We start from the raw sequence: 19552 nt of genomic DNA on the forward strand, positions 1-19552 counted from the left end.
TCATGTAATTGTTGATTTATCACCACTATGATTTAATACGCTTTTTTCTCTTGCAAGTTTCTACAATGCAGTCCTGTTCTTCAGGCTACTTAACAAGTTCCAAACATCTCCCTAGCTCATATATTATAATAGCAGAGGGAGATTCTGGTATGCAGACAAGCAGCTACAGTGCTTCTAGCAGAGACACCCAGCAGAGGCACCTCCACTTTTGCACAATTGTTAGGATATATGAGGTTCAGCTACACTTCGCAAAACAAACTTTTAAAAGCACAGAGGAGCTTTGTAACTGCTCCTCTCCCCAATTGTCTCCTTAGTGCGGACTTGGACGCAGCCTGACTACAGAGTGCAGATATGCAGATACTGACGTACAACGCAACTGCAGGAGCAAGGGGAGCAAAAGCACAAACTTTTCCAAATTGCAGAGGGGATGAATTATGATGAACAAGGGAGGAAGATCCTGACCAGTAGGGAGGGAGACGCTCTCTGAATCTTGCATCTAGCCTCAGTAGAAGAGGGGAAGCGTAGAAATCAATGCTATGGCACAGCCTGCCCCTCTTCTTTCTCCACTGCCAAGTTCTTGCATTATCTCCCTCCAAAACCACGCTGTGCTCATCCTCTATCTCCCAGAAGATTGTATCTTAGTACTCCCTGTGCAAAGGGGTCCAAGGCAGGGTTGGTATTCCTGGCTGGCCCTACAGTGGGCACTGGAGTGGTGGAGATAAAACTCTTCAAGTACTGGGGGATATCCAATAAAGATAGAGTAGACTCAATGGACTTAAGTCCCCATTATGTCTCTGTGAGAGGCCATGCTCAGAATAACTCAACTCAACGCTGGGAATACAAATGTTCCAAGCCTGCCACCCCTCACTGCTACCACACTCTAAATAGCACGGCATAAACAAATCCCTGCTGCCTTCCCCAAGCAGGCTTTCCAGATAAGGAAGATGGGAAGGGGGCAGAGACCACAAGATCCTGCCCAGAAACAAGCATTATGTACCTTGGAGAGAGAAAAAAATATATTACAAAAGTCAGCAGGTTCAGCGAGGATTAAGAAATACTTTGATAAACCGTTAATGATATGAAAGGCAAAGTCCTTGGATCCCGTTCAAAAAAATAATTACTCCCATCTGAGCACAGAAAATCTGCAGAGAGGGCTACAGTTTTTAAAGAAGCATGAACAAGTTTTCAAACACCAGACCGTGAAACCTCACTGGAGCTGTAGAGGAGACAGGCGATAGGAAAACCCTTCTCTGCTGGTGAACGTGAACGAGCATGCACAGGATCAGCACAGGCAGCAAAATTAGGTGGCACGATAAAGATGGTATCAGATTGTAAGCAGGGGTGGGGAAGGAAATCAAACTGTGGTCTCTCCGCCCCCCCCCCCAACACAAAAAGCTGGCTTTCTAGCTGCATACAATTTTAGGCAGGGAAACTTCCCACACTTCCCAAACTTTGGGACTTTACCACCTTATTCTGCTTCATGTAAAGATCTGCCTTCCATCTTTTCTTTTTCCTTTCTCCTTCTGTGATGGAACTCCTATTTGGGGACTTCCCTGGCTTTTTTCTGGTCCACATAGGACCAGTCTAGATAGTTGGTTGGCCTTGCTGAAGATTTGACATTTTCATCCCCAAAAAGTTTTGGATTTGAGTTTCTACTGAAATGAGGCTGCATTTTAATGTTGCATTTTAATCTTGTTTTTAAGTTATATTTTAATCAATTGTTTGTATACCTGGTGTTAGCCGCCCTGAGCTCGGTCTTGGCTGGGGAGGGCAGGGTATAAATAAAATTTATTATTTTAAAAAAATATTATTGTTGTTTTGCAGTTGTAGAACTCCAAAAGCTTCAAAAAGATCAAAAAAATCCAGCTCACAATGTAGCGAGGAAGATGTACCACAAACCCTTCCTAGGAATTACCCTCCACGGCATTAAATTCCTCTATTAAAGAAAAAACAAGGCACTTGGGTGGCAAGGCTGGTGTTCAACTACTTCAGACCCTGCTTGTGCCGCTCTCTTCAACCTTGGGTCCCCAGATGGTGTGGGACAACTCCCATCATCCTTGAAAGCTGGGCAAAGCTAGTCGTGGATCATAGGAGTTCGAAGCCAACAACGTCTAGGGCCCAAGGTTGAAGAATTCTGTGTTACAGCATGCTCTATTCACTAAGGATCACATGTGCCACTTTGAGAACATGGTGAGATATGGTGTATGCTTGAGCACAAGCAAAGCAGTTCTGACCTGCAGCATGCAGTTACTTAGGAGAGCTATATGGAATCGCAGGCACTGGAGAGGTCTTGCTCTCCGTTTCAAGGTTTGTTCAGCAGCACATCTGCTGCCCACACGACTGTTCAGGCTACGGTGTGTGCTGCTGAGTAGGCAGTGTCATAGCGGAGAGGCAAAATAAATACTTTCTTCATGACGAGGGCTTCTGAATGATCTGTGGCTGACCTTAAGCTACCATAGCGTAGGAACTGATAAGATTCCTTCCCTGTGGCCTTGAATATCGACACTTACAATTTGGCCTACCAGAGCATTCATTCTTCAAGTTCAATCAAAACATTTCAAGTTCAATTAAGACTTGTTTTCCAAAGCTGGACTTGCCAGGTTAAAAGAGAGAGAGAGAGAGATGCTCAAAGCAGTTTAGAAACCTAATACAGTGGTGCCTCGCAAGACGAAATTAATCCGTTCCACGAGTCTCTTCGTCTTGCGGTTTTTTCGTCTTGCGAAGCACGGCTATTAGCGGCTTAGCGGCTTTAAGAAAAAGGAAATAAACTCGCAAGAACTCGCAAGACGTTTCGTCTTGCGAAGAAAGCCCATAGGGAAATTCGTCTTGCGGAACAACTCAAAAAACGGAAAACTCTTTTGTCTAGCGAGTTTTTCGTCTTGCGAGGCATTCGTCTTGCGGGGCACCACTGTAACCATGCATTTGCAGGCATTCCCACACCAACAAAAGGACACAAAGTGGTGGTGCACACTTTGGGCAATGCACGGCACAAAAATGTGCACAGTTCTGACATCTTCTCATTGCACGGAGCTAGAGGAAACTTTGTGTTCCCCACCTCTCTCTGATCTATGGCCACAATCAAGCTTCATAACCCACCTCTCCCCCCCAAAAAAATTAATACATTGAAACAGTACTTCTCCATTGCAGACTGATTACCCTGGAGATATTCATGCAAATTCCATCTTTCGCAGTTCCACTCAAGAGTTTAGATGCATTAACAACCTACCTGTCACATAAAGGCTGCAGAAATCCATAAGGAACGCACGCTTAATATGCATGTCCCCAAAATACCTTCATCCACAAATATTTGTGTTCTGAGGTCAAGTTCCTACCTGATGCTGAACATGTCAATTCCCATTTATTTCTTTAAAAGGTGAAGGGTGGGGAACAAAAGCAAAACCAAAGCCAGCCTTGACTGAGAGCCACATGGCAACCCCTCCCCCCAAGAGTTGGTTTAGTTGAATAGTAGGAAGAGATTTAGAGTTCAAAAAGTTGCAGGAAGTGAAAATGGGGGGGGGGGGGAGAAGAGGAGAGAATAGCCACAAATACCAAGGCATTACTATAAAGACAGATTTTGCCGCAAATGCATATGATCTAAAAATCCAGGATTTTGCACACCTCCCCACCAGCTTTATAACATTATTTCAACTAAGGGGTTGAGGGGAAGGTATCAGATGTTAGGTTTGGAAAGCTGACAAAAGCTTATCCCATCCAAAATTGATTTTCTGAAATACCTACCAGGCGGTGGGTGGGGGTGGGGAGAGAACCAAACACCCCACATCGTACTTTTTACCATGCAAAAAGACAACCAGGACATTTCAGCCGTACAGAAGCAAGATGTCCTCCAGCACCCATTTCGTTCATCAGTTCCACGGGTAAAATATGTACGGGGCCTAGTCAAACCACAGGAGTCTCTGCTTGGCAACTGTGCATATTGGCTAGATACCGTGCACAGCACACCTGAATGTGCTGCCGAGTTGTGCACAGTCTCCATTTAACCCACAGTAAAACTGAACACACACATACACACAGAGACACACACACAAGACTTCTCAAGGGAAGAGGAGCGTGTTCTCTTCTCATTCTGCAAGTACTCCAGGCAAAAGGAGAGTGAAGACCCTCCCAAATGGGAGCCTGCCCAGTCCCCATCCCCCCCAATCTACCATAATGGCATGGGTTTCGTTCTCCTTGGCTAGGCCACGCTTGCATATTACCCCCTCCTTACTTCCACGTAGCTCCTGGTCTGCCTTCCCACCCAACCTCAATGATGTTTAGTGACAAGACCTGCTCTGTCAGCAACCAAAGCACCAGCTCTGACCACAGTGCTAGCTATGCAACACGCCCTGTAAGTCAGTTTTAAGTTTCTGTGTACCAACAGATTACGAACAGCAGCGCTGGAGAGCTTCTATTACAACATCAAGCTTATTATTCTAATTTTTCCAGCCTTTGAAATCAAGCAAGCCGGACAGATTTAAGGAGAAATGGAACACTTGGCGACAGTCTAAGTTACTCTTATTACCCAATGAATTTTTAAAATACTTTAATTGTACACTTGCGTGAAACTCAGAGGGTTCTTCATGCCACGGAGTGTTTCGGCATGCTTCCCGAAAGCACACTAAACAAAGAACGCATGACAAACTGTTGTCTCCCAACTGATTAAAGTATTTCTTGCTGGCACAGGAAAGCGCTTAGTTAACTCCAGTGGAATGGGGCCAAGAGAAGTATTCCACCCACTAGCGAGCACAAAGTTCAAGCATGAACGCAAATATGCATTATAAACATGCAGCTTCTGAAATTCTAGATTCCGAAACCCCAAGTCCTGCTCCCTTTCAAATCTGACTGATCCAACATCTTTGCCCTTGAACGACTTTTTAAAAGCAGATTCCTCTCGGAAGGAATTCTTGTGTCGGCAGTAACCCTGCAGCTAGGCTGGAACACAGGTAACTCGACAGAACTTTTAATGAAAACTAAAACACTGCAGATAAAAATCTCTCCCCGATTCAAACCAGTGTGAACAAATGTCATTCTGAGGTCTGAGGTCAGCCCCAGAACCAAGTCATTCACAAGCTCACCAGAGATACAGTCATACTTCGGGTTGACGTTGCTTCAGGTTGAGCATTTTCGGGTTGCGCTCCGCGGCAACCCGGACGTAACGGAACGTGTTACTTCCGGGTTTTGCCGCTTGCGCATGTGCTCAAAATGACATCACGCGCATGCGCAGGAGCGGCGAATCGTGACCCGCGCAGATGCAGGTTGTGTTTGCTTCAGGATGCGAACAGAGCTCCGGAACGGATCCCGTTTGCATCCAGAGGTACCACCGTAATGGTAAGTACCAGATGAAACGTAGGAAAGACAGAATTTCTAACCTCCAACCAGTCATTTCAAGTTTTCAACAGTCTTAATATACCGAATGTAAACAGTCCTTCTGGTTCAGATCAATGGACCATCAGTCAAGTATCCATAGCAAGAGTGGTTGACATAGGCTGGGTTGATACACAACACAAACCCATGATTTGCTTATTTTAAACTGTAGTTCCATATTGTCTGAATGTGAGCCTACTCACATTTGGAGCTATCGAACTCAAAGCATGGCTTGAAGCTAGGATAAGCTGTGGTATACTTTTATGTTTGAATTGACAGATCACTGATAAGCTGCTCCAGCTCATGAGGCTACTGCAGATGGAGATGGGAGTGAACTTATGAAACTGGATGATGAGCAAATAAGAAACAATTCAGATAAGAACCATCGTTTGGCTTCTTAACTATGGCTTGGCAGTATGCCTGAACTCAGCCAATGCCTGTCACAAAGATGTGCAGAGAAGGACAATAGGGGATAGGCAGCACCATAAAGTGGACCACTTGAAAGCAGAGATGGTAGCTTGGAGCAAGAACAACGCTGCCTAAGATCTCATTTTTCCTTTTCAACCAAGATGAGAGAGCCAAGTTTTCCTGCAAGTGCTGACATACCGTATTTTTTGTCCCATAGGACGCACCTGGTTTTTTAGGGGGGAAATAAAGGAAATTTTTTTTCCTTTATTTCCCCCCCCAAAACCAGGTCGGGGAACAGCGGTATGGCGGCACTCCGCCTCCCCGCTGTCCCCCGAGCTTGTGGGGCTGGCCGATGTCTGCCCAGCGCGAGGGGCACTCGGCTTCAGGGAGCCTTGCGTGCCAGGCAGCAGGCTGCTATCCGCAGCGTGGGGAGCCCTGCGGATGTCTGCCCGGCGCGAGGGGCGCTCTGCTTCAGGGCACCTCGCACGCCGGGCAGCAGGATGCTATCTGCAGCGTGGGGAGCCCTGCAGGAGGTCCCGCAGGGCTCCCCACGCTGCGGATGTCTGCTTCAGGGTGCCCTGCGCGCCGGGCGGCAGGCTGCTATCCGCAGCGTGCACACCAACCCCTCTCGCTCTCCAAGTTTCAGCGAAAGCCTGTATTCGCCCCATAGGACACACACAGATTTCCCCTTCATTTTTGGAGGGGAAAAAGTGCGTCCTATAGGGCGAAAAATACGGTAGTTTCTAACTCAAATTTCAATACCATTTCCCCCAAAAAAATAATCTATCCAAGACTGAACACTGAAGGACCAAAAAGTTAGCAGTACTGAATACGTTCATCTCTCCTTAAGATCCTGCAAAGGAAGATACCCAGGACTCTATTGAAAATGTGAAGTGGGGACTTCCAGTGGGGCATTTGGTGTCAATGGCTGTGTTCTTCTAAGCTCCATTGCCCCACCAAGCCCATTCAACACTATCCAGACCCCAAGGAGGGCAAAACAAAAATGTGAACAAGATAAGGACTTTGTTTAGGGAAAACCTTAGCAACTGAAACTGTAAGAGCTCTTCGAGAGTGGACTAGACCGCCTTGGGAAGTGGTGGGCTTTACTTTCCTGGAGGTATCCAAGCTAGACTGCCATCTGTCGGGCGTACTGCAGCAGTAACGTACCTGACACTGAAGAAGTTCCATAATCATTTGAAGCCAGGAGAGCAAAATTACACAAACATGCAAGTTGAATGGCTCACTCTGCCACATTAGAACAACTGCTCCAAGAAGTGGTGCCTACCTGTTTGCTTTTCAAGGTCTTCCTGGAAGCATTTTGCTCTGTTTCCGTCCCTTCCATTCCTCTCAATACATTGATAAAGTCTCTCTTTGAAACAGACGAGATCAATTTTGCCCGTTTTCTTTCGGAACTCCCTGCTTCTTTCACCTTCTCACTGACGTTCTGTTGATGCTTCCGGACAGCATTAAATAACTGAACAACACCCCTGGCAGATGAAAGGAGGAGTGGTTAGGCACCTGTTGTTTCATTGCCACACCTGCTAGGTAGCATGGCTTTGATAAACCGTCTCCTCAGCCCCACTGCGCCAGACACATGAAATAACGACAAGAGGAATCAGGGTAATAAGTCAGAATGCAAGTGAGTTTAAGACACCATTCAAAAGCCAAAAGGGATCCAAATTATGCACTTTTCGTAAAGTCAAAGAACAGTGAAATGTAAGGACACTGCATACAGTCACCAACCCAAAGGCTAAGAGATCTTGGCCCACAATTTGTGACAGCAGCAATGTGCACTCCTTCAAGCACCCAGTAAACATTCTAAGCCCAGTTTCACACCACACTACAGTTTGTGCTTGGAGAGTAGCATCATGTTAAGGAAAATCTAATTTAGAGACTTCGCAATCCCATGCTACTTGCGTGTCGTGAGCATCAGTTATCTTCAGGCTTGCTTGTAGCCTTAACCAAATGCACAGACCAGCATCGCTACCAAAAAATGACGAAAAAGCAAGGATTATTCCTACCATTGGCAAAGTGTCCTATGAACCAGGCTGTTGATGCCCATTTTGTGTTAGTGATTTTGGTTTGAGTACCGTTTGCTGTGACAGAACTAAGCCTCATTTCCAACACTTTTGTCCAGTAGGTTGTGTGGAATTATTCTCAGTAATTTACAGTACCTGTCAGATGGCCTATAAAAATGTCTTATTCCTGAAACTATTTATATGGATGCGCAGGATTCCTCCCCTTCTTTTATAGTGCCCCTGGGTAACTGTTCTCGAAGAACACTGGGCTTAATTCATAAACAGCATATTTTCAGTGCACTGTAGGGGTCACCTCCCCTATTGTTTTAGTGCCTCTTCACTTTCCCCCTGTTTCTGGGAACCAGGTGGCCTTCTGTGGCACCCAGTTTGAGAAAAGACTTAGTAAAAGTTATTGGTCCCACTTTTTAGCAATTACTGGAAGAAGTGTGGATGCCTTCCTCACATTCCAGAAGAATCTCAAGCAGAGTTTTTTACCATCTCCCTTGGTCTGAGAGAAGTATCTATTATTAGTTGCATCCTCCTGTCCTTAAGTCAAGACGCAAGTCGCATCTTCCTCCAGGACAGAAAAACCAAAGAACCCAAATGTGCTCACGTACCTTGGCTCTGTAAGCAGAGTCAGCAGAGTCAGCACATAAAGGCATTTGCTTCATGCAAAACCTCTCTTCTTGGCATGGAGTGCACACACTGGCAGAGTATCTGTATGCATGTCTATGCAACCTGTCAGGTGTGTATATGCACACTGGAAAAATTATCAAAATGCTTTTATTCCTGCCAAGGGTCAGTGCATGCAAAAATGACAGAAGGGAAAAGGAACTCTGAAGCAGTTCGGTCAAACACCAACAAGTAGTAAACAAACTGAAAACTGTGACACTAGGTTTTGGGACATGCCAGAGGAGTCAGCCAATGACTAAGCACACCCACCTACGCAAAGTTCAGAGGCAAGCTTTTAAAGCAGTCTCTGCGGAGGTAAGGATGTCAAAAACAAGCCCACTGATATGATCAAGAAAATGCACTGGTTATGTGCTAGACCAGAGCCATGTGGTGCAACGCTAGGTTAATGCAAGACAGTAATCTGACCGCAAGAACAGCGAGTTTTGGTGAATGCACTTTAGAGAAATACAAAGAGTGGGAGAAGTGATTGATCTGTGTATTTTCTAAGTATGGAATTAACAAAAACGATGAGCTCAGGCCCAGAACTCCTGCTGGGCGAACACTTAACACGTTATAGTCTTGTCCAAATTTTAAGCTTTCATAAGACTTCTGAAATCTTTTGTTGAACTTGATACTGTACGAGACAGAACTAGGTATAAATCATTTGACTCCCACGAGTCACTTCTTAAGAGTTCAATTTGATTAGAAGCAGATTACTCAGGCATGCCTTTAGATCTGTTTTCAAAAGCCCAAACACACACTCTTACCTCGTGGCAATTCTCTGAAGGCTTCTCTCCATTTCTCTGTCTTTCGCAACATCTGGCTTCACTCTGCACATCATTTCCCACTCCCGCTTTTTATCAAGCTGCATCATAAATATTGTTATGCGAAAGAGCATTAGGCATTTTAAAAATGCAGCATGCACATATAGATATTTCTTAAGAAAACCAAGTTGATAAATCATGTAGGATGACGTTAGGTGAGGATGGGGAGAATACAACTATGCTTAACAGCATCGCTCCTCTAGTGCCAAGCGATAGGCCCAACAGGTCAGTGGCGTGGATTTTCACATAACAGGCTCTCCAGCGAACCTTTCCAACTACATTAGAGCCAATGGATCAAGCGGATTCCTGAGCAGGGATGTTCTGGGCGTTGAGTTCTCCTGCCAGTCAAAGTCAACAATTGCAGTGTGACCTGGACATTTGGGTGCTCACCCAGGCAGGCGATTATTTGTTCTCACCAAGAACAAAGAAACTCAGTCAAACAACATCACACCTACTTTGAACCATTTATCCTGGGCAAGCAAAATGTTTAAAGCTGATCTGCAAGGTTGAAACAGTTAACCTAGAGCATAGCCTCTTATGAAATGAATTCTAAACTAGAGCTGAAGGATATGCAGGTCCCAACTTATTTGTGGGGCATTACCCCCTCCCAAGATGGTTTGCAGCACTATCTGGCCACCACAGATGAACAGTGCAGCTCTTCAAGAATGACTTGAGTAAGTTTGCCCGCAAATAAGCAGTGGTGCCCAGTGATAGTGACTTGGGAGCAAATGAGCAACCTCAGTACTCTGACAATATATGTGACTATTGCATTTTATGGGGAACCTTGAACAATCTCCGAGACTGGAAATCATTCCAATGGTACAACCATCCAAGCCTGAGACACTGGAAGCAAAGGAGCTTCTAGATACACTAGTACACACAACTTTAAATTGGAGTATAATACTATACTATAGCTATGCTTAGCTATTGTCCAGACCTTTCTTCAACTTTTAAGGAGGTGTGACAGAGAAGATACTTCCTTCCAAGACTCAACTCCCAGTGTCTGTTTGGAAATACACCTGTCTTACTGAAGCTGAAGCATTTTTCAGTTCATCTGCTATTTTGTCAGACACTTTAAAAGTTGTTTGACATAGCTCAGAACAAATGCAGTTAGTTTTTCAAAAATAAAAGGATTGCCACAATTTTTAAGTAGGGTAGAGCCATCAAACTTCTTCATACAGCCAGACTTCAACTTTAACACAATTATAGCCGCTTGCTAAAAGTTTATATTAAATGTGTAACACTTAGAGAGAGTTATACAGTGGTACCTCGGGTTAAGTACTTAATTTGTTCCAGAGGTCCATTCTTAACCTGAAACTGTTCTTAACCTGAAGCACCACTTTAGCTAATGGGGCCTCCTGCTGCTGCTGCGCCGCCGGAGCATGATTTCTGTTCTCATCCTGGGGCAGAGTTCTTAATCTGAAGCACTATTTCTGGGTTAGCGGAGTCTGTAACCTGAAGCGTATGTAACCCAAGGTACTACTGTATATTTAATATAACATGAACCAATTGTTTTCCAGCAATTATATACAGTTTATGCTTTACATGGGAGATCAGGCAGCTTCAATGCCAATATGCAGATGTCTTAGGGGCAGTTCCAAAGCAAATATGCAGAAGCTTGTTCATTAGAGATAAAGAGTGCTATCATGATTTTTGGAATACTGGAGACATTTCCCACTTTATTTTAATAACGTAGCACTTTATTTATGAAGATTAAGACTGGGATTTATTATATTTTGAGATAGCCCAATGTTTTGCGAGAAAAAGAAACCAACTTCGGTCTAAATAAAAAAAATTCTTCCAGTAGCACCTTTAAGACCAACTAAGTTAGTTCTTGGTATGAGCTTTCGTGTGTAAGCACACTTCTTCAGATACACTTCTGAAGAAGTGTGCTTACACACGAAAGCTCATACCAAGAACTAACTTAGTTGGTCTTAAAGGTGCTACTGGAAGAATTTTTTTTATTTTGACTATGGCAGACCAACACGGCTACCTATCTGTAACTGCAACTTCGGTCTGTAAAGATTTCTTGATTTAGACACGAAAACCAAACCCAATCATGGTTCCTGTCTTTATCGACAGCAATTTCATACACACACAAACACATAGATGTGTATACATCTATGTATATTATCCTGCCTTTCCCCGCACTCTACTTTAGCAAAACTGATTGTCATGCTTCTTAAAACAATTGAACAGCAAGTTAACATTGTTTGAACCCTCTTAACACTAAGTCTCCATTACCCACAGCCTCTTTTTATGAAGTTATAAAAAACTCTTATCTTTATAATTCCAGGCAGACCGCTATGAATTCATGTCTTGATGACTACGCTCTGGCCTCTGATCAAACAGCTAACCCTATTTTAGTTTTCCATCAGCATGGAATCAATAAAAGGCAGGCTGTTTCAAGTTTATCTCATGATGAACAAATCAGTTTATAGACTAACAGCACACCACCAATTTGTGGTACCCCACATATTTATCTGATAAAACCAGATTCAGAGAGCAAACAGTGACTGAATAGATCCTATATTATAGCCTTACATTTTCATCCGAAAATATCGGGAGTAAGAAAAGCAGCCACCGTGGTCTGGTAACACAGTGCTATTGAAATGAAGCCATTTCAATACACATTAGAGCTTCATTAGATTCAGACCAAGTAAGAGCAGCTGGCTTACTTGGTACCCTGGCTTACTTGGGTAGTGAATCACACCATATAAATCAGTTCAGTTTATACAGCACCACTGTGCAGTCATTAAAAGATGTGAAACACCAGACCCTAAAACTTTAGCCCACCCTATCCCAGATGCACTGTCATTAACTGAGTGGAAAACCGAAGTGCCTTTCTAAGGAGACTAGCACCTTGTTCACCAGGTGTATCAGCGGTGACCTAAGGATGTCTTATTAACTCCCTGAAAAGCACTGCTTCCCAAAATTTTACACTTTAACACAGGGAGCACTGTCAGCCCTAAGGACCAGGAGCCATGCAAGCCCCGGTCCTAAAATACAGGCTACCACATACTACACAAATTATTGGCTCATTTACAGGGTCAGGAAACCAGCATCCTTCAAACAATAAATAACTTAAAATCACCAAGTGCCACCACAGTGGCAATCAATGGCCAGCTTTGAATTCTGATTTAAGAGTTGGCTTACTGAGGGGAGGGGACTGCTCCTTCCTGGACTCTGAGACACAACAATGCAAAGGTGAGTATGCATCGTCTGTTTTGAGCGACATGTTCATTCTGCATAGATAACCTGCCAGAACTTGTCCCGGTTTCAGTTTTCCCAGTGCTAATATGCTAACTGAGATGGAAACAACAGTCCGAGGTTGAATTCAGATGGTACTTTTAGTAAATTATGGGCATGGTCCCAGGTCAGCAGCTAGGAAGCAAGCTTGCTCCTCCAACGAGCTTTGAACTTCTGCACAAGCATAACTTTGCTTATGTTTTGGCTGCTAGTTTTTACCCCTGGAGCACACTAGCAATCCCTACCATGACAAGCCAAAGCATATGCACAGAGCGCAAGCTTCATAGTAACCCAGAGGCGTCTCTCAAACTGACCTTTCATAAATCAATGCCTGCAAAAGTTTAGCAATCTGGCTACTGAGAGTAAGTGTGAATAAATACTAAAGGGGAGGACTGTTTTTATGAAGGACATAATGTATAGTATCATGACGTTGCATCTGCTTCCTTACCTTTCTCCTCTTCTCCAGCCTCTCCTGCTTTTCCTTCTCTCGTTCCTTATCCCGCTCTTTGTTTTTAACCAGTATGGTGGGCTTACTCTTGGGAACTTTCTTACTGAGCACTTTTGCCATGGCATCAGCCCAGCCAGCATTTCCTGCATCTTTCGACTCTCCTGCATCTTCCGCTTTCGTGTCTGGGGTCTGAGGCTCATCCTCATCGTCGCCGTCAGGTTCTTCACCCCCCGAAGAGAAGCTGTCCTCTGGAATGCCAGAGCTCCACTCGGAACCTAGAAGAAGAGCAGTGGAGAAAAATCAAACTCAGTGAACATGTATGCAATGGTCTTGTTCTGCTAGCAAAAGAGACCTCTATTTGCGGGAGGGAAGAATCCTCCGCACCCCCTGGGGGGAACTCTGGAGCAGATTTTAGGGGCACAAAGCAGGAGGAGAGGAAGGCGAAGTCCCACTACACTTGCAGAATTGCAATTGTAGAACTTTGGCTGCAACCCTTCATATTTCAAATGGATTTTTTTTTCTCAAAGTAAATTACAAGTTTCCCTTAGGTAAAGGTAAAGGGACCCCTGACCATTAGGTCCAGCCGTGGCCGACTCTGGGGTTGCGGCGCTCAACTCGCTTTATTGGCCGAGGGAGCCAGTGTACAGCTTCTGGGTCATGTGGCCAGCATGACTAAGCCGCTTCTGGCGAACCAGAGCAGCGCATGGAAACGCCGTTTACCTTCCCACCGGAGCGGTACCTATTTATCTACTTACACTTGGATGTGTTTTTGAACTGCTAGGTTAGCAGGAGCAGGGACCGAGCAACAGGAGCTCACCCCTTCGCGGGGATTTGAACCGCTGACCTTCTGATCGGCAAGTCCTAGGCCCACAGCGCCACCTGCGTCCCTTTAAGTTTCCCTTAAAGGATACCAATATAAGTGGGATAGCTCAGTTGGTAAGAGAATGAGGCTTTTAATCTCAGGGTCATGGGTTCGAGCCCCACATTGGGCAAAAATAATCCTGTATTGCAGGGGTTTGGACTAGATGCCCCTCTAAGATTCTATGCCTAATGTTAAAACAGTCTAAGATAAGTGTATTAGTCCTAAAGTTCACCTCTAAACAGAACCAGTGCCTCTATTACATACACTGAGATAAGGATTTTCTCCACAAATGAGGAACCAATCAGATCACTTCTTAATACATGATAAACTTCCACCTACCACCCAAACACAGCCAGGTATTTCACGTTCACCTAAGAATAAATAAAGTGTTCAAGTTTGTCCAGCAACTACTCAGAAAGTGCTTCAATCTTTCACTCACAGGGTTTTGTAATGTTTTCTTTGCTTTCTGTTTTTGTGAGGGTGCGACTGCACCAGCAGAATGGAGCAACTCTGGGAAGAGGAAGTAAAGTTTTCCAGTGCTCACGGTTCCTATATTCCCAGACTTTGCTGCACAAACTGCCTTGGCTACAATATCCTATATGGCAGGAGTCTCCATCCCAAGGCTACTTCCATTCTGGACAAGCTTCCTGGGGGCACATGCCAGGCAAAAGTGGGCAGAGCGATGAATGTGAATTTTGCCTTTGTACAACAGGCTGGCTTCTACCCACACCCCTCTCTACCTTCCATCCAAACAAGCAAGAGGCAGAACTCTAGGGCGCATTCCAGCCAGGCAAAAATGCTTAGGGTACAAAGCAGAGTTATGGAGGAGAGCGTTCCTAAGGGCAGAAAAAGAGGCTGTGTATTTGGCCCCCACATCTGATGTTCTCTAGCCCTACCACAGTCATACCTTGGTTTTTAGAACAGCTTAGTTCCCAAGCGGTCTGGCTCCCGAACACCCCGAACAGTAACTGTTTGCGAAATATTTTTGGAAGCCAAACGTCCGACAGGGCCTCCGATTGGCTACAGGAGCTTTCTGCAGCCAATCAGAAGCCGCACTTTGGTTTCCAAACGTTTTGGAAGTTGAAAGGACTTCTGGAACGGATTCTGTTTGATTTCCAAGGTACGACCCTATTTGGAAACATTTAAAAGATATTCTCTCTAGAGGTAGAAAAGCAAAGCACGCAAAATTAACACATACCATACAACAAAGAAATGTAGTGGCTGATTGTAAAAATGAAACAATAGTGCAAGTAATTCTCCAGTAAGCTATTTTGTTTAGTGGTCAAATTTGCACCATTACAAAACTATCTACAGGAACCTTTATTTAATTAGACAATAGAAACTGGCCTGTCTCCTTGCTGTTAAATCGTGATTTAAACTGCAATTCACCCTGAGAGGAGGTATGCCCAGTTCCTTGCTACTTGGACAACATCTTTAACCAAGGATAATTTGTCCCAAGTTACTGGAATTCAAAGGACCAGTCACCACTTCCTGCTGTAACTAATCTGCAACAAACTATTTGCAGCAAATTGAGAAAATATGAGGATCCACATCACGCAAAATAAAAAAACAAAAACAAAATCCTCTTCAGAACAAAGATTTCAGAAGTCATGGCAGAAGAATCAACAAAACCCCAATACTTTATTATGGAATTAATAATGTTTTGGGTAAGAGCAAAACATTTGAGGGGGGAAACATGTTTCTGGTTTATTTAAAGAGATTACAATCACAACACTGACATCTAGTGTTGAAATGCCAAAATCAAGATAGATGAAAATAAGCATGTGATACAAGCCAATTCAGCATATACATGCTAAGTGCATCACTGATTTCACTTGGTGCAAATTTGATTAAAACGGTCACTGGTATTTTGTCCATACAGAGAAGATAATCTGAGGCTTTGCTCTGCTGCAATTGTCCATCCCTTCTATTCTGATACTTCTTAAAGGAATAAAGCTAAGGCTACTACATCTATGTTGTAAGAATTTAGTTGATCAGGCTATAAGAATTTATAGTTAGTTAGTGGTTGATAAGGGGAAGAACACACCCAGCAGTCTATTGGGAGAAAAGATTACTAGGACACATTTTCTTACTGCTCTTCCCACCCAGTAGTTTCAGAAAACTCCACAGGGAAGCAGGTTGAAAAGATAGCCAAAAGACCTTTCAATGCACTTTGGTACAGCTTTCTTGTTTTTTGACAGATTGAGTACATGGCAACATCAGCCACAGCCTACCACCAATCAAAATCCTCACAACCCTTAGCTAACATCATTTCAGAAAAGACTAAACACAGCTCATGTTTAATCAACTCTAATTCTCATACAAACCTCAGTCATTCTACAACACAAATGATGGGCAGAAGAATGTACTTTGGCACACAGCACAGAATTTGCTCCCACAATATATAGCAGATAGCACTTTCAGTCTGTGAACTGGCTGACAGACATCTGCCACAAGAGATGTTAAAGTGACAATGCAGTAATAATAATTAATAATAATAATAATAATAATAATAATAATTGTTTTATTTATACCCTGCCCATATGGCTGGGTTTCCCCAGCCACTCCCATCAATAACATTTTCTCATCAATTTCTGGCTACCAACAACATATGCAAGTCTGACTCTACATGATGTGCCTGACCTATTATGTATACTATGTTTTCAGAGAACAAAGTATCAATTGTCCATATTATCCTGTCATTATATTTACTTGTCAATCACCAGGGAACAAAGTCCCTCCAATACCCAAGGTGAAAGCTTGCTTATAAGGTACCTACTAAAATTCAAATAGTGTAGACCACTGTCAATCTGTCCAGAAGTAGACATGAAAAACACTGCTTAGCATCTGAATGACCCCATCCATCTCTATGAAGGCCAGAGTATGAAGACTAACACTAGCCAGCCACTAGAACCAAACCAATTTAACCACTAATCCACCTTTGACATTCAAGGGTGATGCGGGAGAGAGCATTTTGCCAGTTCAAAAATATTAAATGGTTTCATTCTAGTGAAAGAGCATCAGATTAATTCTGCATCTGCACATATCTACAAAGATTAGCATAAAAACAATATGTGTCGGGCCATAAGAAAAAAACTGCTAAGTCCTCATGTTTGTAATACTTTTATTTGGGCCAACCAAAAAATCACAAAAATGTGGAAAGTGACAACCCCAAAATGGACTGTAAGAATTAGCCTATTTTCCTCACTGCAGCTGAGCGGCACAAATATATTCATATGCACAATAAAATCATTTCCTCAGCAGCTGAAGTTCAATATTGGCAAGTACAAGCAGTTCCTGGCTCAGTTAATAAATTCACAACAGGATGCCGATTTATCAGCAGCCAAAAAACATCCCCTGACCTAGGACAAAGTTAACTCATGAGTTTCACCATTATTTCTAGATTGCAGTACATGCTTTCAAGCACTTAATCCCAATTATCCTTAGCGTCGAGGTATTTCTTATCACCATTTGACAGACTGTAATTTGCCAAGCATCAGGTGATATCACTTAAGTAGATGCCAGCCTCAGCTATAAAGTAATAAAGCACTTGTATAGAAAGCATGTTCAAGATCACAAGTATATAAAAACATGAGAAGAGGCCAGCTGGATCAGAGCAAAGGCCCACCTAGTCCAGAATTCTTTCCTCCCAGCAAACCTTCCTTTGTGTAGGTAACTGTCTGTACAACACAACTGCATGTCTGATGGCATGAACCTATACAAACCTATCAAGGAGTAATTCCCATTGTGTTCCATGGAGGTTAACTCCCAAATGGGTACAAGACTGCAGAATAAAAATTAGGGGTTTTAACAGATAGTCCTCGGGGTCCCTTCCAACTCTACCATTCTTGGATTCTAAGTTACAGGATCAGTACACAATCACACACCAAATTTGTCTTCACTTGTTGCACTCTACAGCACCTTTCATACCAAAATTTTGTAAGGCGTAAAACAATCCTGAACTAGCTAGTAAGTTTTTAATAAGGGCTAAATCTCTTTGACACTGGCTACTGCAGTAGTATTGGGCCAATAACACACTGGGTGATATTCTATTTGCAGCTACCCTTACTTTTCCTAGCCAAAACTTGACTGCTGCTCCATTTTTGTCCAGTAAAAATGTGTGAAATCTAAAGGCTTTCAACTGCATCAGTAATAAAAAATAAAATAAAAAATAGTACAAATAATTTGAAGGACTGAAAAATGAACCAAGTCATCAGATTCTGTCTCCGAAAGCGATTTCCATTTCTACAGAATGACGATATGAACCAGAGCAATAATATGGCTGCATCATTAGGGAAAGCAAAGTTCATTACTGTTCCCTGCTATTCAGAGGAGAAAGTCATCCTACTATTCTTTCTCCTTCCACTACACACAGCACGGCTGGTGCTGTCTCCCCGAGTGTGCTGAGAGAGATAGAAAAGGGGTATATGAAGAGCGGAGAGGATAAATACATAGCAATCTTATCTTCGGGGATAAACATCCCCTGACCTGCAACCCAGGAATCTCAACACGTGGTCCCCGATCCAATTTGAAATCATACCCGACCCCGTTTAGCTTTGCAAATAGGCTAGCAGGTTTTTGTTCTTGTTTGCTGCACCACATAACCCAGGAAGCTTAGAAAAGGCAACGGCGATCAAGATTCAGGCATCCTGGTTAACAAGTTCGCGTTAGACACAGAAATGAAACCAGCAGCGCTTTTTTTCCTGGGGGGACGCATACCCCTAAACATTTTGTGAATCTCTGTACTTCTGTCCATTTACTGTATTTATTTTCTCTGATTTGAACTATAAAATGGTGATTTTCTTGAGTCAAAATGAGAGCGCCCCTAAAGATTTTTTAGAGGGGGAAAAAAGCACTGGAAACCAGCATACAACAGTGGGGAGAGAGAAGAACACGGAACTGTGCAGAAGGCAAAAATGAGACGTAGAAACAAAGAGAACGAGGAACTGGGGCGAAGACCGTACTCGATCCCAGGCACTTTCGCCCCATTCCACCCTTCGGCGGTGCAGAGGAACGAGTTTCTCCATCGCTGCCCATCCACGCGCCCCGTAACTTCTCCCTTTATAACACCTGACCGCCACCCCCTTCCACCACCGGGGCTCCCCACCCAGCGCAAACAGGATCCTCGCGCCCGTTACCGCTATCGCTCGCTTCGACTTCGGCTCCGGCAACCTCGGCCTCCCCACGTGAACCCGCCATGGCAGCGGCCATCTTGCCTAAGGTATGTCCCTCTTCCTAAGAGGTCCGGGTGACCCGCGCGGCTGTCACGGACGTTCCGGGAAGAAACGAGATGCCTGGAAAGAAAACTCTCGCGGGCAGCAAAGGCATGCCTCGTGTTATTTTAAAGGGGCTACCAACGCAGACGCGCCTCCGCTTCCCAGTGAGACGTACTCGGGCTGACGGATACGAAAACACGCTTGGAGGCATAAATATCCTTATTATGTCGATGGTAACATAGAATGGATTACCATAGAGGCGTGGGGCTAGATCGGCTCCCTCGCGTATGGCGGTACATATTGGAATAAGAAACAGGAAGCGAGGGCTGTGCTCTGCGCTTCTCCTTCCCCCATCTCTGGTTGTTGGAGGTTTCCGCTTCATGCAGAGATGGGGCGAAGCTGCACCCCCCAGATGTTGCTGGACTCCCAGCCCCAACCAGCATTCCCAGTAGTCAAGGATGGTGGGAGCTGTAGCCCTGCTGCAACATCTAGAG

General features: G+C 44.1%; 1 protein-coding gene across 1 annotated transcript in view; it reads right to left on the bottom strand.

The window, feature by feature from the left end:
- Positions 1–19140, bottom strand: part of RRP15 (ribosomal RNA processing 15 homolog) — a 37182-nt gene extending 18042 nt beyond the window's left edge. Inside the window, exons 1-4 of the mRNA XM_081000613.1 lie at positions 18981–19140; positions 12981–13255; positions 9227–9324; positions 7055–7256 (exon numbers count right to left, since the gene is read on the bottom strand). Coding sequence (XP_080856739.1) covers positions 7055–7256; positions 9227–9324; positions 12981–13255; positions 18981–19053 — 648 coding nt within the window. The 5' untranslated portion in view covers positions 19054–19140. The remainder of the gene's footprint in view (positions 1–7054; positions 7257–9226; positions 9325–12980; positions 13256–18980) is intronic.
- Positions 19141–19552: the final 412 nt, after the last annotated feature.

This window comes from Podarcis pityusensis (assembly GCF_964106645.2).
Source record: "Podarcis pityusensis genome assembly, chromosome: 3".
Lineage (NCBI taxonomy): Eukaryota > Metazoa > Chordata > Lepidosauria > Squamata > Lacertidae > Podarcis > Podarcis pityusensis.